Source organism: Mycetomoellerius zeteki, unplaced genomic scaffold, assembly GCF_001594055.1.
Source record: "Mycetomoellerius zeteki isolate Tzet28-1 unplaced genomic scaffold, Tzet1.0 scaffold89, whole genome shotgun sequence".
Classification (NCBI taxonomy): domain Eukaryota; kingdom Metazoa; phylum Arthropoda; class Insecta; order Hymenoptera; family Formicidae; genus Mycetomoellerius; species Mycetomoellerius zeteki.
In genome coordinates this window covers 67,527-91,181 of record NW_017257924.1, presented here as the reverse complement: position 1 = coordinate 91,181, position 23,655 = coordinate 67,527, and the positions used below count along the sequence as shown (strand labels likewise).

General features: G+C 31.9%; 1 protein-coding gene across 3 annotated transcripts in view; it reads left to right on the top strand.

The window, feature by feature from the left end:
* Nucleotides 1–23,655, top strand: part of NfI (Nuclear factor I) — an 88,384-nt gene that overhangs the window by 31,365 nt on the left and 33,364 nt on the right. For all 3 annotated transcript variants that reach the window (XM_018459941.1, XM_018459942.1, XM_018459943.1), the window contains 2 exons: nucleotides 4,175–4,315; nucleotides 7,154–7,297. In XM_018459941.1, the coding sequence (XP_018315443.1) occupies nucleotides 4,175–4,315; nucleotides 7,154–7,297 (285 nt within the window). The remainder of the gene's footprint in view (nucleotides 1–4,174; nucleotides 4,316–7,153; nucleotides 7,298–23,655) is intronic.

Genomic DNA, 23,655 nt, shown 5'->3' with positions numbered 1-23,655 from the left:
TCCACAGATACTATAATGAACCGTTTCACCTCTACGAGGCGTCATTTTTCAAAACGAGCTAATACTAACAATATCTTATTTTCAACAAGTACGGTGTATCATTATTTGTACTTTCTATTTATATTTTTAAGTAAAAAAAGTTATAAGGATAATATTGACTTGATTACTTCTCGCAAATGATTTGCGTTATTGATTCTTATATGCTCTTTCTAATCTCTCTCTAATTATTTTTTTAAAAAAGTAACTCGTTCCCGCGTTACCATTATTCAAAAAGTAACGAGTCGTTATTATTTTTTGTTACTTTTTTCTGAACACTCATAAAATATTATATAAATTTTTATGGTAAATATATAAATAAAAAAACGCTTAAAGTTTATTTTTTAATAGAGGAACAAGTCTTATAACCTAATAAATGTACATATACATTATACATATATAATTAATATATTTATGTATATATTAAACACACACATAATTTTACAAATAAGTCAGTTTTCTTTATTATATGTATATTATTATAGTAGAGGGAATGTGCTCAGCGCCTACACAGACTTTGCACGAGTTATATCTAGGACTTTTAGCTCTTGCACATAGGATGCGAAAGCGCTTGTCAAAAAATTCAATTGAAAAAAACTATTGGTCCTAACATGTACGCTAGAAATAAAGCAACGATAAAAGTAACGAGTCAAATCGTTACCGTTACTCAAAAAATGTAATTACATTACCATCTGGAGACACGGTAGTATCTCGGCGCTAAGCCAATTAATGTTACTCATAAAGAAATGTAACATGTATCGTTATTCATTCGTTACCGAAAGAAAGTAATGAAAACGGTAACGACGTTATAAGAAACGTGTTACTTCCCTGCTATCTAGTGCACCACTTAAAATCCTACAACTTTTGTGTGGAACGTTTTCAAGAAGATGCACATTTTTTGAAAAACGAAGTTATTCTGTTAAGCTGAGCGCACACGACGCATGATTTCTTACATAATGGGCTTATATGTGCTGTGCATGATTTTCATGAAAATCATGCCTGCTCTGATGCGGGTATATATCATTTGCCCACATCGTTAATTGATTAATTTAAAATAATACAATCTCATTAGTAAAACAGTAAAAAAATACTAGGAACTAGCCAATGTGAGTGATGTATGCAATTGAACTATGTGCAAGTGCATCGCTCCCCTCTGCATCTGGACACCTCTATGAATTGAGCGGAGTATGCTACCATTCTTGATTTCTATGTTTGATATGGTGTATTATTTCATGTCTCGCGTTTCCTTACACGTGCCAATCAAACGTTAGAAATAGTTACGTGATTGATGTCATGTGTACATGATGTATAGATTAATGTCTTTTCTGTTCTCTTCTTTAGTTTGTAGTTCATATGTACAATAAATCAATTCGACTAATTAACTTACAATTTGTGTTAAACGACAAGATGTCTTGAGATAAAGACCAAATAGTAATACTAAGAAAAACATATAAAAATGAACCTGCGTTAATGCATCATTATACAACTTTGCCACTGTGGATGACATTTTCGTGTGATGGAGCAGAGTACATACCATACATTGGTCAGCACGCAAGGAAATAAGCATGAAAATCATGCATCGTGTGCGGTTAGCTTTACACCCTGTATAATGTAATATACTGGAATTCTCACCGCAATATTTCGAGGCCGAGTACGAAGAAAAAAGAGATAGTTAAACAACGTTTATTTTTTTCTGTCTAATGCATGCACTTTTTTTTTCTTTGTGCCCGACTTCTAAACATTCCAGTATCCAATCAGCACACAATATTAAAAAAAATATTTTTTAAACATTTATTTAATATTTTTATAAATTTATAAAATCATTAAATAAATATTTACAAAACATTTTTTAAATATTTTTTATTGGGTATAGTATAAAATTCATTGTAGTATGTTAGGATTTTGAGTAAATTGTGATGAAATAGGCAAAAATGGTGTTTTTAGACATTCTCATTATTGTTTTCGACAAAAATACTTGTTTCTGAATATAGTCAACGTTTTTAAGGTACAATTTAAAAGATTATGAATAAATTTTACAATCTCGTTATAATCGTATGATTTATTTTTATCAAGTTATGACTGTTTTATTTTTAGACTTTTTGTATAATCCACAATATAAGAAAGCCATATAGCACAAAAAGTTCGAAAATAATTTTATCGTCATCAATTCTGAGTTTACTTTCAAATGCACAAAATTCTTTTCAGAACTTTTCAGAGAAACAATTCTTTTTGCATTTGAAAATGAACTAAAAATTTATGACATATGACTAAATTAAAAAAAAAATTTTTTTTCCTACACAGCACATAATATTTATAAAATATTTACAAATATTTTGTAAATATTTATAAGACTTATTTTAAATATTTTATAAATATTTTTGTGATTTTAAATGACACAAATCATAAATATTTATTATAAACTAATTATTATAAACAAAAATATTTATTATGAAATATTTTTTGTAAATATATGTCATAATAAATGCTATAAAAATACTGATAAGATATTACAATCCACGTAAAAAATATTTACTAGAAATATTTATTTATCATAAATATTACATAAAATATTTAGTCTATATGTTAATAATATTTCGAATAAAACTTTATATAAAATATGTATAAAATATTTATATAACATTTCAGAAATAAGTGGTAATAAATATTTGTCATAAATATTCTGTGCAGTCTGGGTTTGTACTCTTTGTATTATCTGGATAAGGAAATACATACTTAAATACATGGTATCAAATAAATAATTGTAATTTAAATTTTAATTGTGATAAATAATTATAATAAACTTATACATATCACATATATAGATAAATAAACAGGTTAAAGAAACATTTTGTTTCCGAATCATTTTAAAGTTGAGGATTCACTATTTTGATTCCACTATTTTGACAATTTTTAAATTACAACTTGATTGTGTAATCACGTATGTATGGTAGTTGTATACACATATATCAAAAGTTTGTATGCTTAAATATATTTTATAGTTAAATTCAAATTATAAATATTTATTCGCTGTCATTTAAATAGATACGTATTTATCTTTCTTGCATTGTAGATTATACAGAAAGTCTAAAGTTCAAACAATCATAAATTGATTATTAAAATAATAAGAGTCATTTAATCATAAAATAAAATTCATTTGAAAGTTCTTCAATTGTACTTTTAGTATAGACTTTATTTAAAAATAATTTTTCTTTTTCGTAAAAAATTGTTGACAATGATAAAAAATGCTATTTTTTTGTCTATTTATCAGGAGACATGATAGTGTCTCGGTGTTAAGACAACCGCAGCGACACTACCGTGTTCCTTTACCCCGAAACAATAGGGTTTTAAGCTTTACGCCATAAGAAATGGGCGAATCACAGTCGATTATTCCTCTCGGATTCGACTCTAATTAGTCAATTTCTTATGATTTAAGTCTTAAAACACCTATTATAGATCCGGACTTACGCGTCTTTATTTACTCAAAACCCTAACCCAAATAGAGAACACAGAAGTCATGAGGACATTATCATGACCTCATTCGTCACTTATAAGTCAATTTTTTTATATCAAATGACATCATGATGACAGCCTATAATACCATTATGACTTAATTATGACTCCGTGTTCTACCTGGGAACATGCTATGCAAATTCTGACAATAGAATCGCGTTCGGAATCGTGTTTAGCACGAAAAAAATCTTTGAGGTACATACTACAGTACTTTGAAAAGAAAAAAAATGTTTTTTAGATGTCTTTATTTCATTATAGTAGCCTTTTAATACGTCTCGCGCGCGTGCATTTCATATTGCGTTAGGTTGTATAGATTGATAGCTGAGAGAGAATTTCAACTTATTTAATCGCTTTTTTGCGGATATTTGTTGGACTATTTCTTTTTATATATTTATTAAAGATATTAGAAACACACACGATTGATTTTTCTCTTTTTCTTTCTCCCATCTCTCTCTCTCTCTCTCTCTCTCTCTCTCTCTCTCTCTCTTTCATTTTCGCGGTTGTTTTTTGCACGGAAGTGCTGTTTTCGCAATCGTAGATCGTATGCACTCGTGGAGTGCAAGGAAAACGAATGACACACGTACGAGCGTGGTGAGAATCGTAGCTGCTAATATGTGTCTGGTTTCAGCGTCCATACTGCATGACCTCAGCGACATGCAGCCTCAAATAAACGCGATCAAAATAGAGCACCCACCATACTACTGCAGCAGCTACACCCCACCATCCGCAGCCACGACTGCGGATCACGTTCAGCCGGCGGCTAGCTTCAGTAAGTTTCAAAATTTGCCTTTGCCTTTATTTTTAGTAGACAGAGTTGGGGTCGAACGGTAGTCGCATAAATACATTTTCGTGTCCGAGGCTCGCTAAACTAGTTCACGTCGTATAAGCAAAAAAAACCTCATGGGAGGAGGGGGGAGGAGGACGCGGAAATTGGGAGGGTTCCGATTGCGTACATCGCATATTGCGCACATGCATTGCTAATTGGCCAATTTAAAAATAAAATATTCTTATTGATAAGGGAATAGAAAAATTACTAGACACCAGCTAATGTGAGTGATGTGTGCAATCGGGAATGTAGACAATCGGGTTCCTCCCGTGGAAATTATTCATTTGCATCTGTATGGTCCTTGTGTTAATTTTGTGATCGAAATGGTGGGAATCTCGTTTTTACTTGATCTTTCTCATTTTTATGTCGCAAACATTCATAAAAATTAGAAGTTACATGTCACAATGATTCTATTAATTATTATCGCTATACTATGACTATTATTTTTTGTTCGGATTATTTCGTCCCCAGAGATTTATTCATTTATTCATTCATTCTTTTTTTATTGCAATGCATAAAATTTATACATAACAAAGAGCAAAACATCAGAAAAACTACTGTTACAAGTCAGTCAGTAGGTAGATTATAACAAGGTATTACATTAGAGATAAAAAAAAACATAAACTCGTAAAAAACAAACATTCATAATTATTAACAATAACAAGAACATTTGCATTACATTTACATTTACAAAAAAAAAACAAAAAAGAAAACTTAACCATACTTATTGAACAATCGAGTTAAGTACAATCATTTAAATCATTGAATTACTATTATAAAGTCGCAAAAGATGTAATGAAACCTGCGGCGGAAGAACGAAAAGAAGTCAGAGAAGGAGACTCTTTAACGAGAGGGGGGGATCTTTTAACACTTCACGATTTTGCGTGTCATTCTTGCGTAGAGACCATGCTAATCTTCTCTGTATCGTTCCAATTTTAGTATATGTACTGTCGAAGCAAGTACAAGAGATTTGTTTCTATAATTCTTTTTCAGCATGTAAGTGTATGTACTATATTCCTAATATAAATGTCAAAATGTAGACGACTTAAACGAAAAAAAAAAGAAAAGATAAAGTTACCTATCGATATACCTGTACAATTACAGTATATATATATATATATATATATTCAATAAAAAATAATTTTTTTAACTCAAGAACAAGCGTAATTGTAGCTTTTTAAGTGCTTTTTATACAAATTACATAATTTTTTTTGCACACGCACACACACACACACACACAAAATTTTCAGTTGATATTTTGGGTGAATTTCCAAAAACGCCCGATTACCACACAGTAAAAAATTTTGTGTTAAATTTAACGTATTTCACATGTACCAAACGGTCCACTCAAATTTTTGTGTTAATTTAACATAAAATGAATATATTAGAAAGTAACACAAATATTATGTAAAAAATTAACACAAGAAGTGTAATATATTGACACAATTTTAAAGCAAATTTTATGTTAAATTGACATTTGTAATGTTAAATTTAACTAAAATTAGATGCTATTTTTACATTTTTAATTTAAGCGATGTCTCTAATATCACGTAATTAAAGAAAAAATGGCGGACCGATCACGATGCTTCAAATTGAGGATTGATAAATACGTATGGTCAGACTCTTATGCGGGGTTTATAATAGAAATCGTAGCGGTCACAGAATTTTAAGTCGTAGAAAATTAACCAATCACAATCAAATATGAGAAGAATAATCGACTCTGATTGGTCAATTTTCTATGACTTAAAACTACGACCCTACGACCACTGCAACTTTTATTGTAGACCCCGTATTACTAAAGGTATTACTAAAGTTTTTACGCTCCATGATTTTTATGACCCCGATTGTTCGCGTAGCAAAAAGTTTCAAAAAATAAAAAATATGTAGATAATCTCTCTCATAATTCAATTTTTTTATATGAAAGATTTAAAGAATCAGATTACATTAATAATTATAAAATACAGTGAACATGCATTTAAATATGTGAAAAACCTTATTATAATGTCATTATTTCACTCAAAAAAAATTCTACCGAGCAGGGAATTTCTCTTAGCGTTTCCTCTAAACAAAAAAAATGGTAAAACTGCATTTTAAGTGATCCTCACCGATTTCAATATCCTTTAGATATGTTGTAGGAGAGAGTGTCCTGAGTAATTCCCAATAAGAATTAAGTGGGGGACGGCATTGGTTTAGGAGATATACAGGGTTGTTAGCGGTCAGGGAAATCAGGGAAAATCAAGGAAAATCAGTGAAATTAAAAAGTGGTCAGAGTCATGACCTTGACAATAATATATGTCATGGTTAAGGTCATGGGAGGAGAGGTCCCCTATTCGATATAATTACCCAAAAATTTTAGCGATGAGCATATCTGATCGTTACCAACCCATATAACACATTCTATTTTTCGAAGAATCTTGAGAATGTCCTTAGGACATGTTTTGGAATATCTTTAGGACGTCCCTGGGAGATTTATGCTGCACGAAAATTGTATTCTTGTAATATTTTTCTTTATTTTTTTTCATTTTTTTTACACACGTTCTCCTTCGTATTAACGATGGCGTGTAGAGCAAATAATCGAGCGTACCTATGTTATTCATAATTTAATGATGATGTAAGTAATAACATATTACTAAAAAGACATGTACTTTCGTTTAAAAGAGACAATGCTTGAATTTAACTTTATACGCGATCGTACTTTATATTTTACAATTGTTTTGCAGAATGTCTCAAATTTTTGTTTTGTCGCATGTGAAGTAAATCCAAGTATTCTTTTATGCGTAGGTCCACCGCCGGTTCATCAACTAATAAGGAACGATAAGACTGAAAAGCCGCCGACTGTAACAGTTTCGAGTGCACCGACATTTTCATCGGTCCTCAGGCCGGAAGACGGACACCGTGGAATAGAATCCCCGCATTCGCAAACCGGTATGTATTAGCCAGTTTTCGTTGGTTTTCGGACTTACGAATTGTCCCTCTCTCTCTCTCTCTCTCTCTCTCTCTCTCTCTCTCTCTCTCTCTCTCTCTCTCGACAACGTTGCGAATCACTCGAATTTAGCTGCTTATGAAGATTCGTATGAGAAGAAAGGGATGGACGAGACATCAAAAAATATTCTAATATTGCGAAGATTGAATAATTAATTACTATAATTGCTGTAAAGTTGGGCGATATGCTTTTGCCAACGTATTAACCACATTTCGAATCATTAGAAGTGTGGAAATAAACATTTAATAATTCTTGTAATTTGTATTTAATGAAAGCTTTTTAATTTGATGAAGCAGGTTTATCAAGTTACAGAAATAGATTATGAACAGATTTTGTATGTATCTAACATGACTTAATAAGCAAATATTTTGAAATGCCGTTTTAAGACTTTATTTAAAAAAATATATTTGTGAGCCTGCTTTATTGAACTAAGGCAATTTTATTGTCGAGAAGAAAATATAGATTTCAATTGCTTCATGTGTTCTTTCGCATATAATAATTTCTAAGATATAGTTAATTTTAAAATTGCAATTAATGATAAATAAGATTTTTATATCATTTTTAAGCAGCTACAGTTTATGAAAACTGCTTAAATCTAGGAATACTCCATTTAAATATTTAATGAAATATTAAAAGAAGAAGAGTTACTGTTGTTTACTGGTAATAGAATCGAAATTATAATAATGAGCAACGCATGTACGAATATCGTATTAGTAAATATTTCCACAGATATGTTTCTCGATAAACTTTGAAGATTCATAAAATTCTAATTACGATTTGAAACGAATCATTAAAATGCGACATTAACGATGTTTGCAACGTCGAATCACGATCTCTTTTCCATCGAGGTACGATTATATTGTAAGATACAACACAATTTTAGAATCCTTTCATTATTGCCCTTTTTATATACTCTCTCTCTCTCTCTTCTCTCTCTCTCTCTCTCTCTCTCCCTCCCTCCCTCTCCCTCTCCCTCTCCCTCTCTCTCCCTCTCCCTCTTTTTCCCTCCTGCGTTCACATATCTGAAGCGCATGTTTGGTGATTAATAATGTCTAACTATTTAACTCTAATACGTATCTAACAGAATTCGCGTCGATCATTCTTTTAAAGCAATTAGTGCACTTATCGACATGTGTGTATAATACTGGACAGAGAATAGAAACGAAATCTTCTTGACAAATGTAGAAATGGAAAAAAGATGTATGAATACTAGCGAATAATCAACAATGAAGCACTAGTTAATATTTTACTTACGTATGAATTGATACATACATCTGTGTTCAGATTATCGTTGTGTCCGCAGTCTTTTTCTGCAGTCTTAGGTATCCGCGACATTTCTTTCTCACACGCACACTTCTCACTTGCGTGATAAAGAAACACACTATATTTCAGAAACTGAACTTGTTTATTGGGAACAGCAACGTAAAACAGGAAATAATCACGAAATACCGAAATTTATCGATATCCAGCGTAAAGTCCTTATCAGACTATGGGTTGACGATTATAATGAACAATTATCTAGTTCTATCAACTAATCAATGCAGCGAATTCATCGTGATTAACTAAAGCGGACAACTGTCAAATATACTCGTCAATTCGTAGTCTGATACGGGCTTAAGACGTCTTCAACAACAAAACAGCTGCTCGTAGTCCGGGAAACGCGTCTGTTTCATGCTGCTTACTCAAATCGACATGAATTCAAGGGCAATTCGACACAAGCTATCTTTACCTAACATTTGTCCCCCCTCCTTTTTTTCGAAATTGTCGTCTCGATAGTCCTTTTGGGAGATCCTGTACAAATTATAGGATCCTATTCTTCTCTGATAAAGAATCCAGAATGCCAGAATGGTTTCCTGTCTTACTTTGAGCTTTTGCTACAGGTTATCGGGCTTCGTTTTCCTGGCTCCAATCTGCTTTCTGTTAGAAAATCGGGATCCCTCTTTCTCATCGCGGTCGACTTGCTTCTTTCCCACATTCGTTTTTTTTTCATGAGTCTTAATTTTTAGAAAGGGAAGAGATTCTTTCATATGAGGATTCCGATTGACTACGTTACGATTGGACACAATCACTTACAGCAATCGGTGCCTTGGAGCTTTCTATTGTTCAAGCGCTGTGGCTGGTGTCCAATCGTAACATATCTAATCGATACCGACTCTCTTTTATTCATCGTGGACTCAACACATTTTAAAAAATTCTCCAGATTCTTGCTTTGGCGTTCGTCTCACGGAAAATCACAAATCGAAAACCTTGGGCGAAATAATCTTCAATCAAGTAAATATTACATATATATACGTATGCGATTTCGGATTAGTTCTTCTTCATCCAGATTTCAGATTGTCCAGGTTTCTTTCAAAAAACTTATTCAAAAATTTTCTTGTGGAGAAGCTCTTTATTCTTTGGAATATCCTTACCAGATTTGATCTAATAAAGAAAAAAAATTTTCAGTGCGATAACAATCTTACTGAACTAATATGTTTTTCTTTCCAACTACAATTGACTGTACTCCGACCTCTTTCCACACATCTACCTAATCATTAACATTTTTTATTGGGCCGCCAATTTGGCTTACGTAATGTTTTTTGTTTAGTATTTGGAATCTCGTAGATAAGGAATTATGTGTTGTGAATGAATTATTCAAAGTTATGATGAATTGTTATTTTTCAGTAAAAATCGAAAATCTCATATAAGCGTCTTATAAATTGAGTAAACATCACCAATTTTGGTTTTTATTGGTTTTTTCTTATAGTGATCTTAAGAGAAGAATTTGCACTTTTTATTGAAGAACCATGTTTCATAAGGTATGCATGGTAAAGAATGTTTGCTTTAATCATCTTTTCTTTGAAGAGGAAAATGATTTTCATTTCTGTAAACAATATATTTATTGAATGGCTAAAAAATTGTTTATATTATTATATAAAATAGTTTCACCTAAAAAAATAAAACGACATATATTAAATTATCACTAGGCAATATATATATAATAGTTGATACATTTTTTACTAAGGAATTCATTAGACTTGCAAATTCAGAAAAATTTAATAAATAACTTTTCTTTTTTGCAGCTCTCACAGTGATTGAACACTTTCTTCAATTATATTGTTTTTTCCGTATTCCTTTGAAATGCATGCATGGAAAACAAAAAATTGAAATTTTATTTGAAAATAAAATAAAACATTTGATATAAAAAGTAATAAAATATCATCCTTTTTACTTATCCATTACTTGGTATAAAATTTATATGGAGAATACTTTATATTTAAAAAAATGAAATTTTTCTCATAAGGAGAACGAAAAGAGACCAAAATTGGTGATGTTCACTCAATTTATGTCGCTTATATGAAGATTTATAGATTTTTCGATTTTCATTAAAAAATGGTTCACCACTTTGAATAATTCATTCAGCACATAATTCCTTTTCTACATGATTCTACATTCTAAATACTAAATAAAAAACACTACATGAGTTAAATTGGAGACGGCCCAATAAAAAGTGTTAATGGTAACGTTCTTCTCACTAACACTGTGCTCTCTCTCACACACACACACACACACACACCACACACACACACACACACACACACACAACACACACACACACACACACTTTTTTCTCCGTTTTCTCATGAATTCTTTTCTTTTCAGAACCACATTCTTTTATTATTTTAATAATTCTAAGAGCTTTTCTGTTGCTGTTTGAACCCTCTAAGGGCAAGTGTTACAAATTTCCAATGTTCATTTTAAAATTATTATTAAATTCGGGATAAACTTGGAGTAAATTCGGGATCTAAATGTAAATTAATAGTTATCCACATATTTTAATAAATATTTTTAAAATGGAATAAAGTGAATTTTACACATTTTATTAGTTTGAAAGCAGATTTTAATAAATTAATCTATAAATAATTATTAATTAATTTAAATATAGAATTCAAACAGCGATAGAAAAAAGTCTAGGATTAAAATAATATGGAAATGTGATTCTGAAAGATATATTCTGTATATATAACAGGGTGTATAAAAAGTACCGGGACGGCGAAATATTTTGAAAACTGAGCATTTTAGGAAAAATTGTTTCAGAAAAAAGTTGTAGAGTTTCAAAAGATCTATTTACTGGCGCAATGAGTTTGACCTTGGGTGGTGTCGCCAAGGTCGGGTTAAGGTCAAATCGATTTTTTTAAATGGAATATCCTATTTTTGATCAGAATCTAATAGCTGATGTTAAAAGCTTTCTAAAACACTATAAGAATGTTATTTTTTATTGAGTACTTTACGAGTTATAAGACTTAAAAGTTACAGTACCGCTGGCATTAGCATTACGCAACGTGTCCAACCACCGGCTAAAACCTTTTAAATGTTGTTCAGAATCATGTCCTGGATAACATTTGTCAAGATCAAGGCTATTGGAAATTATTACTCTTATTTTCATTTTTGCACTAAAAATTTACTTTTACATAAAAATTAAAATAAGTATAACTTCCATTGGCCTTGATCTTGACAAATGTTATTCAGAACATGATCCCGAACAACATTTAAGAGGTTTTAGCCGTCGGTCAGACAACTTACATAATGCTAATGCTAGCGATACTGTAACTTTTAAGCCTTATAACTCAAAAAATGCTCAATAAAAAATAACTTTCTTATAATGTTTTGGAAAGCTCTCGACACCAGCTATTAGATTCTGGCATCAAAAATAGAGTGTTTCATTTAAGAAATCGATTTGATTTTGACCTGACCTTGGCGACGCCACCCAAAGTCAAACTCATTGCGTCAATAAATAGATCTTTTGAAATCCTATAATTTTCATCTGAAACACTTTCCTAAAATGCTTAGTTTTCGAGATATTTCACCATCCCGGTACTTTTTATACACTCTATATATACAGGGTGGGACATTTTAATCGCCCCAGGCGAATATCTCAGAAACTAAGAGAGATACAAGAAAAAGTTTTATATGAAAGCTGTAGGTTTTCTTGAGTTAAAGAAGGTGGAAATAATGGATTTGGATAGGGGGTACTATCAAAGTCAGATCAGGGTCAACATGAATTTTTTATTGCATATTCTTGTAATATACCTCGAGAGCTTTCCAAAACGCTATAATAAAATATATTTTCATGAAGCACTTTTCGAGTTATAAGGTTTGCATGTTACAGTACCGCTGGCATTAGTATTACCCAAGGTGTCCGACCGGCTAAAACATCTTGAATGTTGTTCAGGGTCATGTCCTGGATAACATTCGTTCCTCACATTAGAAGTTGTTCCTCTAATATGAGGATTAAATTTTTATTTTTGCATTAAGAATTCATTTCTACGTAAAAATGAAAATAAAAAGTACAATCTCCAATGATCTTGATCTTGACAAATGTTATCTAAGTCGTGATCCTGAACAACATTCAAAAGATTTTAGCAGTCGGTTGGACATCTTGGGTAATGTTATTGCCGGCGAAACTATAACATTCAAGACTTATAACTCGAAAAGTACCTCATGAAAAAATATTTTATTATAGCGTTTTGGAAAGCTCTTGAGGTATGCTACAAGAATATGCAATAAAAAATTGGGATTTCCACTTACAAAAATTCATATTGACCCTGACCTGACCTTGGTAGTGCCCCCTATCCAAAACTCGTTATGTCCACCTTCTTTCCCCTAAGAAAACCTACTACTTTCATATAAAATTTTTTCTTGTATCTCTTTTAGTTTCTGAGATATTCGCCTGGGGCGATTAAAATGTCCCACCCTGTATGTCTCTTCGTGGTCCTTCTAGGTCAAAATAACTCGAGCATCATCTTTCACGCTAGATTTCAAAACCTTCCTGGTATCGAGGATGGAAGAACGCGTACCTGTCATCGACTGGATGTTTGAAGCTTCAATTATCAATAGAAATGCTTTGCTTTTTAATCGGATCGTTAGTATTCATCTAGCAGCCATTCGCGCAGAAAACGTCTTTTTCTCGAATTAAGATGTCAGCCAATGTGATCAACGCGTCGTTTGTGTTAAAAAATTTATGATTTATATTTTTGTATTAAATTGCAAAAATAAGCAAGATGTGGATTGTGTCCTTCAAGTGAGGATAAAAAGAACGATGAGGAAAGAATATTTGTCGTGTCTACGATCCATGTGTGATTATGTGATAAGCACACTCTCTATATATAAATCTGAATCAGTGGATAATCTACTGAAGTGGCATACTTGGTACTGAATTATCAGCATATTATATTGATACATTTAGCACTGGATAATCAGTGAAGTTCAACTATAAAAGAGAAGAAGTTTGAGTATTATACAGAATGTTCCAAAAGTAACTATAAATCTTTCACACAGGGGCAAAATGGACTAAACTGAGAAGAAAAGTCCTCTCTACTATTTTACAATTTTCGTAATAGTTAAGATATTAATTACTAAATATTGTCGAAAATTGTTCTTCAATAATTTTCTACTCAAATACTGTCAACTTTACAGAAAAACTGCGAGAGACAAAAATTGTTTATTTTCTTCTCATAGAGTTCTAAGAATTTTTTCAGAATTTTTTATCAACTTTTTAGTACTGCATTTTCTTATTTTTACCAACATGAGAAAATACGGTATTAAAAAATTCTAAAAAATTTTTTAGAGTTCTATAAGAAGAAAACAAACAATTTTTGTCTTTTGCAGTTTTCCTGTAAAGTTGATAGTATTTGAGTAAAAAACCAATTTACGGCAATTTTTAGCAATTAATATCTTGTTAATTATTGCGGTAATTGTAAAATGGTAGAGGACTTTTCTTCTCAGTTTAGTCCATTCTGCCTTTATGCGAAAGATTTGTCGTTATTTTTGGAACACCCTGTATAGTTAAAATACCGATATTTGCATGTTTCAGCATATTGTAATCCCAATCTTACAGTACCATATACGTTGAATGCGTTATACTTATACACTGAAGCAAGGTTCGCTATAGATTAGGGATACCACATTTCATTCATTAATTAATAATGGCATATTTGGCACTGAATCAGTGATTATCCACTGATTCAGATTTAGCAGGAGGCTCTATTCGTGTACTGAGATTGCTGTAGCGAAAAGTAATGTTTTCTATGTATCTTTTGTATTTTATGTTTTTCACTTATATTTGTCTTCAGTATTAATAATAATAATAATAATTTTTACATTAATAATAACTTAAACCAATAATAAATAGTAGGGATGCATCCGAAAAGTATCCGGTATCCGGTATTATCCGGCACTTTTTTACTATCCGACCAGATAGTCGGATATCATTAGTATCCGGGAATATATCCGGTTGAAATTTTATATCATTAAATTGTTGACTTTATTATACAAATGTTCTAGAAATAAGTATACATATTCATAATGCTATAATATCTTATACATTGTTGCAAAATTACAATTTTTTCTCTACAGATTTTTTTTTTTAAGACATTTTCCCGGAATCGCGATCGGATATCCGGAAAATGTCGGATATCCGACTCGAAGAAATTGCCTTTTCGGATATCCGACCAGATACCGGATATCCGATATCCGATAATTTTACGATCCGGTGCATCCCTAATAAATAGCCTTTTACCCGAATTTAACATCTTATTTACACCTAAAAAACGACTATCTTCTACATTTAAAATAAATACCTTTTTTGAAACACGTGTAACACCATACAATTTTTTTTTTAAGTACATCATCTCAAGAGTACTAAACTAAAACTGCATTTGAAAATATTATAAATTTAAAAAGTCATGAATTTTTAAGTAAAAAAAGCACATTTTTCCGAACTTAACGCGTTTACGATTTTTTTTAGTAAAATGAAATTTTTTATTAAAACGCCGTTGTTCCATTTTCTTAAAGGATGAAATTATATACTGCAATTTTTTGAAATTATTGTAACTAATACTATTGTTTTGATATCGCTTTAAAGATGATTCGGGTCATTTTAACCATCGTGTGGCTTTTTTGAAGTGTGACCACGAAGGAATATACAAGATGTCCCAGAATGACCGCCAAATATTTCGTGTGCTGATAGACTTGATAGAGCGGACTAAATTGAATCGAAAAGTCCTTTATTGTTTTACAATTTTCGCAATAGTTAATTACTAAAAATCGTCAAATTTTCAATAATTTTTTACTCAAGTACTATCAATTTTACAGAAAAACAGTAAGAGACAAAAATTATTTATTTTCTTTTCATGCGTGCGCGCGTGTGTTTGTGTTACAGAGTAGATAATTATAGAGTTTTCGCTTAAATGTATCAAGGGTAGATGCACAGTATATGTCAGCTGGTACTTGACAAAGAAATATTGTTCCAAAATTTTACAGTAGAAAATATAAAAGGGGGCTTGAAGAATTCCGTACGACGTTGCGGCAAGATAAGCATGCTATCAAAACCTCTCGTTTCATGCGAAATAAAATTGTCTCTTTGCTCGAATTTACAAAAGATGGCATCTGAGATTTTATTATTCAATAAGGCAGTCGACGAAGTAAAAGCGTCTGGATTTAATCTTGAGTCGCAGTTTTTCAAAGTAGGCGGTGATATACTCGTCCTGCCTCACCAGGAATACGAATCGAACACAAGTGTTCAGAGACCTTTGTAGATGTAAATTGTGTTCACCAGTGATGTTCACAGTAAAGACTGTACAGCAATAGTCGATCAGAGACTGTATCAATGAGCCAACAAGCCGTGATTTAAGAGGAGGCGGTAAATAGATGGCAACAGATCTTGAAGTGATGGAGGGTTGCATAGACCCTTGCAGTTGTTTTCGTTACCTGCTTCTCCCATAACAGCATACTTGACAAAAAAATACCTAGATATTGCACCGAACTGTCAATGCCACAGCAGAGTAATTAATTATAATCCTCGGTAATTCTTCCAAGAATTGCTTGTCAGCAGCCTGACGAACATCATCGAAGACTCTAATAAGCACTGTTTGTTCAGACGGATACTTGACCTTAGGAAAAGGGCAAATTATAGCAGTCTTCCAGATGTCAGGATAAATGTCATAAGTCAAGCTGTAATATAATAAAAAATATGAGACAAGACCGGAAGAACACATGGTAAGGTCCAGACAACATAGCCGATAGGCCGATAGGAGAGACCATCGACACCAATAGCATTAGACTTAATACGCTGCAGAGCCTTAACTACGTCAGAATGATCTATGTTTCCCCAGCAAACCTAGCATTATCGTAAGTTCCGTGAACAGGAAGGCGTGTCATTTGTCTACAGGATCTCGATGTAGCGCTGCAAAAGAACTCATTGAGCTCATCAAGAGTCGCTATGAACTTTACGTCCAGACATTTGGATTTTACAAAATTGGAATATTTGATCTTTCTCCACACCGAGCTCAGCTCACTAACATCTCGAAAGGCATTCAGATATTTTTCTTAGTACAAACCAGCGCCTGAGCTTAATTGCGCAAAGCCTTGTATTTTGTATAGTGTTAGATTCAATACATGTCAACATATGTCAAGGTCAAGGTCACTGGGGGGGCTCCCCTAAATTGCATAATTACCATAAATATTATTAAAAAATTGAAACAATATTATAATATTTCGAGAATATTATATATAATATTTTTTTAATATTATACCGCTTATAGGAATTGCATTATAAATTAAAGCTTCATTGCAAAGAAAGAAAAAAAAAACACTGATGTTTAAGAAACATCGATGTTGTATATCCGATAGTTTTCTATCATCAAAAGTATGTTTCGAGTCAAACATCGAAGTCATTCTTATCGATGCACATTCTTAGTCCAGTTTGAAATGAACGCGTGCAAGGCCGAAACAAAGTAACGCATAGCCTAGTTGAGAATAATGATAATAAATTCTAATCGTCTTCCAAATAAACATAAACGAGTAATACGACGCTTGTAAGTTTTCTTTGTTGTACTACGGTGACAATACGAATGATCCCTATCGAAAAAAACCAGATAGGAACCTAAATGGAAAATCCATATAGGATTTTACGAGAAGGTAACCACAAGCTGAAATATTTTTCCACAGATTACATGATTTCATATGATTTCATAATTTTTTTCATTGCCTATGAAGTTATTTGGTAAAATATACGATTTTATTTAATATTATACAATGATTCCTCGTTGTTGCATATGTAATCGGATTATACATAGAAATTTCATATGAATTTTATGATTTCGAGAACTCTGTCCCACGATTACATTAGATGGTTATCCCCTCGGGATTTTATATAATTTCCCATTAGGTAAAAATTTAGATCCTATATAAATTTTTGTATAAGAAACCATGTAATTTCCTATGTAAGAATCCATTGAAATGGATTAGACTCAAGCCGAGAGAGATACTGAGTCAATATTTAAAAAAAAAGTTATTCACATTTAAGACTCACACACTTTATTACTAATAAGATGTTTGCGGTAATTTTATCTGAAATTAATTATTTAAATTGATTCTGAAAAATCACTTTAGTAGGATTCGATTCTGGGACCTCTGAATTATGAGTCTCCTTCATTACATGCTATATCACTTCTTCAATTAATAAGTGTTACTTATTGTCTACTGGAGTGCAGCGTAAACCGATCTGCTTGTAAGACACACTTAGAATATATGTTCTAAGAAGACGTATCATATACCACAAGCTAACTTACTTTTTATATAGTGTTGCGTTATAGTGTTAAGCCTATTCTACAATTGCGTAAGTGTAGTTGTAAGTGGTTGTAGTTATAAGAATTAACCATCACAGTCAAATATGAGGAAAATATTTTACTGTGATTAGTCAATTTAGGCTTTAAGTAGCTTTAGTAGAACTGAGGGTAATCCCGTGTTTACAAGAAAACTCTTTAAAAAAAGGATTGTCATATTATATATTTGCAGAGCAATATAAAATGTATATCTATAAATAAAAAAAAAACATTTTATATCAAAGTGAAAAAATTTTAAAAATTGTCATATACACACATTTACTTGTAGGTAATTTCGTACAGATGAAAAGAAAAAAAGTAGAAATATGTAGCATTATACTGTCTACATGTATCAGTTTTGTGAGACGCTCATTTTATCAGACGCTCATTTTTGCTTATCTTATAAAAAATCAATTATTGCAAAATTGCAAATAGTATTATAAAAACTGCTGTATTCATCTAATAGAAGACATTTCCTGATTTATATTTATGTTTCTAAAGTATTATTTTTAGCTTTTGTTTAAGAGATATTATCCAAAAATGAAATGGTATGACGGTATTAGCGATCCTCTATATTATATAGAATCATTTATATTATATAGAAAGTGAAGAATGAGTTTGCTTTGTGTTACGACAAGTAATATATATAATGCTCTTAAAGCAATCTTACATACACATATCACGACTGCAAATAATTTTTGCGTTGATCCTTCGTCACATTGACGAAGTACATTTATCGAGTTACCAATTTCTATCTTGAAAAACATTCCCATTTATTAACCTATTAAGTTATCCAACTTATCTACCAATCAATGACTAATGAATCGCGTTAAAAATGACGCGTCATGATATCTGTTTCAGTCTGACCCTGAGCATAGAGAGAAGCTCGCTAACTCGACTAAAAGGTACTTTGTGACTGGTTATTGACTGTTGTTTCTTCCTTTTTCTGTTTCTCTCTCTCTCTCTCTCTTTCTATATGTATATGTATGTATACACACATGTACACACAAACATCTTTATGCACGCAATCGTTTCATTGTACGCGCATACTCATGTGGTATAATTATGTGTTAATTGCAAGAGAATGGGAGATTTGTAAGTTTTTACATATTTTCAGATTCTACGCTTTCCAGACAACACGCATGTCCAAAATTGGAATATAAGATGCCTTATTTATTAAAGTCTAATTTTGGACATGATACTATCTAAGTTGCGTATCAACTATACTTTACGTTTACATGATACATATATTGCAACAGATATAAAATTGATATATTATTCAGATATCTTATATTCGTCAAATTTATATTATTTTCAATCTTAAATTTATTTATTCCTTACTTAAACATTCATGCAGACATTCATATATATCATCAAAATACTTATAGTATGTATATTTGAAACAGCTATAAATTCATATAAGAACATGTAAACTTTCGATAAAGAATAAGTATTTTGAAACTAGTATTTATAATGAAGTATTCATAATAAGAAAAATTGTTGCTAGATTGCTGGATGTTGGTATTATATAGTCGTTTATTCATATTTATATCATAAATGTCGTCTTGTGCATTCAGATTGTACCTAAATATTTTTATCACGCGGAATTTGCTTACATAACAAATTATATCGAATCTTTTTTCGTCGTACTTTTCGATATCTCCATGAAGGGACAACTTTATACAATTGTTTTATATAATTTATGTACAGTCATCACAGAAAGATTGCAACACTTTTTTCGATGGATTTCGGAATGCAGCTTGCTCACTGAGCGATTGGTTCTTATTCATGGATCTACAAATAAGAACTAATTGCTCGGTGAGTAGGCTGCATTCCGAAACCCATCGAAAAAAAGTGTTGCAATCTTTCTATAACTGGCTGTACATATATACATATATACACATCTTGTATACTAGAGTTGATAAGCATTACTTTTTCCGTTAGATTTTCGTTACTTTTTATAATAAACAATTTGATAATGACGTTGCAATTTTTTATAACTAAACGCTAAGGTTGTGCTAAGATTGGAAAAGTCAATTTTTTCAATCTTGGCACAACCTTAACATTTACTTATAAAAAATTGCAACGTCATATTCATTACAAAAAGTAACGGAAAAAGTAACGCTTCCCAACTCTGCTGTATACATGTATAAATATTATATACAGTAAAGTCCAAAAAAGTCCTAGAACACAGCTAATTATCTCAGAAAGTATTGGTTTATTGAAAAAATATTTCAGACAAAGTTGTATGGTTTAAAAAGATCTATTTATTGATTTTATCAATTTGACCTTGGGTGGCGTTGTCAATATCAGATCAAGGTCACATTGATTTTTTTAAATGGAATGCCCTATTATTTATTCTAGAATCTAAAAGCTGGTGTCAAAAACTTTTCAAAACACTACAATAAAGTTTATTTTTATTAAATACTTTTCGAGTTATAAGGCTTGAAAGTTACAATACCGCCATCATTAGTATTACCTAAGGTGTCCAACTGGCGACTAAAACCTCTTAAGTGTTGTTCAGGATTATGTCCTGGATAACATTTATCAAGATCAAAGTCATTGGAGGTTGTACCTTTTATTTTCATTTTTGCACTAACAAGTAACACTACCCAACTGTCACTCATCAATCTGGATGAAACTATGCACACTTGTTTAACATTGAAAAATATTGAATTCGTATTTTTCTATTTTTCTCCAAAATGAATTTTAAGGGTCGTAACTATCCCTCAACCACCCCCAAAAATGTGTTATCTCGCCACGAGAATTACTCCGAGCAATATAGATGACAATGAAATATGTTTCCGACGAAAGTTGTAGAGTTGCTGAAGAACTATATAATGATGTCCTTACTTTGATCTTGGAGGTCAAATGTCAAGGTTGCATAGAAGTTAAGTTGATTTTTTCAGTGTTAACTTCAAAAAACAGCAAAAATAAGACGAAAATCAGGATTTAATGAAGCGGCACGGCTCCAATAAATGTATAAACCTTGTGCCAGTGAATTCTGAATCAATAAACATTGAAAATATTCATCTAAAATTCATTCTTGGGGATGGTTGAAGGGTTATTCCAATCTTTAAAATTCATTTTGGGAATAAAATAGAAAAACACGGATTCAATATTTTTCAATGTTAAACAAGTGTGCATAGTTTCATTCAGATTGGTGAGTGACAGTTGGGTAGTGTTACTTGTAAGAGTATGTAACCACTGGGGATGGATTTGAGACAAATTCGCGTAGCGCGGACGCTAGGATTTCAGAATTGCAACCTCCTTAAAGAATCGTCTTATTAACGGGTGAGAATCCATCTCACCTGTCGAGAGAAGAGAAATGGCCGCGCGGTACGTGTTTAGAGTTGAATATGAGCCAGTATTTGAAAGTGATGTAGATAAAAACGAGCACCGATACCGGTGGGGAGAAGCAACAGATCTGATTCTCCATAAGCAGAAATAACACCATAACTTGAGGAGTTTGGTATATTTGGCTAGCGTATGTTCCGACAAGGATGCAAGTGTCACGTTTATCGCTAATGTTGATATATCTTTGATCAAAAAGGTTTGGTGGATAACCTCGCGGAGGAAAATTTTGTTCCATGCTGGGTGGACATTTCTGAAAGGAGATGATAACATGTTAGCATCCGGCTCAAAGTAAATCGGTTGACTACTAATGAGTCGCTTAAAGAGGAGGAACCATAGTTGAGCTGGCCATCAAGGGATGACTATAACTCCCTCTGCTTTGTCCGAAATAATCTTATGTAGAACCCTCGTAATCAAAATAAATGGAGGAAATGCAGGGTGACCAAAAACCGTGGATCCACGCATTACCGAAAACCGCGCCCCATCCTGTTAACGAAGTATTTGTGAAGATTTTCAAGGGCGAAACGACCGGATCTAATAAAGTTACATTGGGCGGGATTCGTGAAAACGTCCTTCCACCATAGAAGGTCCTCTCTAATTGTGGTTGATAAGGACATCCAGGAATCAAAATCTCTGTCCGCTGCTGAGAGGACTAAGAACTTCTCTCTCTAAAATTTCTAAACTGATAAAATCTCTCTAAACTGTTGGGGTCGCACAACAGGAGGAGGGGTGAGAGAGAGAGAGAGAGAGAGAGAGAGTGTGTGTGTGTGTGTGTGTGTGTGTGTGTGTGTGTGTGTATGGAGTGTGCGCAGGGCTGGCCAAATTCATGAATTTTGTATTTATACAAAATGCAAAATACTATCAATCTTTATAAGTACTTCAAGAAGTACTCTAAATAGACTGCATCATTGATGTACAATAAAAAGGACTATTGTACAATGAAATAAAAAATGTAGTATTCCATTTAAAAAAATTAGTTGATCTTCAAATGTCCCAAACGTCTCCACTCGTAATAAAATAATTATTTCCACTATATGATATCCCCCTTTACAATGAAATTAAATTTCCCTTAATAAAATTCTTTCTTCCAATTGGTCAATCAAATGCTTCGAAACATTTGTAGCACCAAATGGACCCTAATGTTAGATATAAATATCTATGGATGTGACATTGAATCGGTTTGAGATCCTTTAATAAGAACATGACATAAGAAAGTCGCATTTTGATTGGTCCGGTATGTTTTAACAATTTCCGCCTATATTTGAATACTTACATTCGTGTTACTCTTAAATTTTAACAATATAATTAAAATTAATCATTTTAAAAGCATTAACAGATAGATTTCTTACGTAATGTCGAAATAACGCATGCGAGAAAAAAATTTGCTGTTGCAGACGTCCAATTTTTCACATCATTTCACCAACATCGTTCGCTAACATTTTTCGCCCATAAAGCATGACATTCGGCATTTCGAGGAAATGCTTTTATTACGTAGTCTTTGGCTACTGAATTATTGTAAAATGAGGCTGCATACCAAATCATTTTTAATAATTGTCAGTACAATTAAGTACAACGTATGTACGCATGTTCCGTCAGCGCAGGTTTAAGTTAGAGATGCGTTAAGGTTAGAGATACGATATATTTCTCTTTCTGTTATCAATTTTGTTAAAACTACCCTGCATACAAAAGTCGGCTCGTATCGCGACTCTTATTATAGCTTGGACTAAATTTCCGCCTCAATTTTTTTTCAGTAGAGCGTTTATAATCTTGTAAGCTGATATCAGCTGATACTTTATAAGAGAAAGATTAAGTTGCTGAGGGGAGAAGAAGTAATCATTTCTTAAATAAAATTACCTTAAATATTTTTCTATTGTAGTTTTTATTCTTGTTTAAATAATAAATTCAATACAAAGTTTTTAAGAAAAGTTTAATTAGATTAAATTCGATATTAAATATTTGCAATAATACACAAATAGAAATACTTCCACCATAATGATAGCCTATTTATATTACACTATATTCGAATTCGAATATATAACGTTACATGCTGCTATATAACTCACAGTGTTTGTAAGCATTACTTCCCTGGTGAAAAAGTTTTGCTGAAATTATTCCACGTTTTGGAACATTTCAGTGAAATTGCTGAAAATTTGTTGGAACTTCAGTGATTTCACTGAAAGTGAATTTTTCAGCTAACATACTGAAAAATCACTGAAATCCAACCGAAATTTCTCTGAAATTCTTGTTGAAATTTGTCTGAAAATTTTGCTGAAATTTTTCTAAAATTTTGTCGAAAATGAATT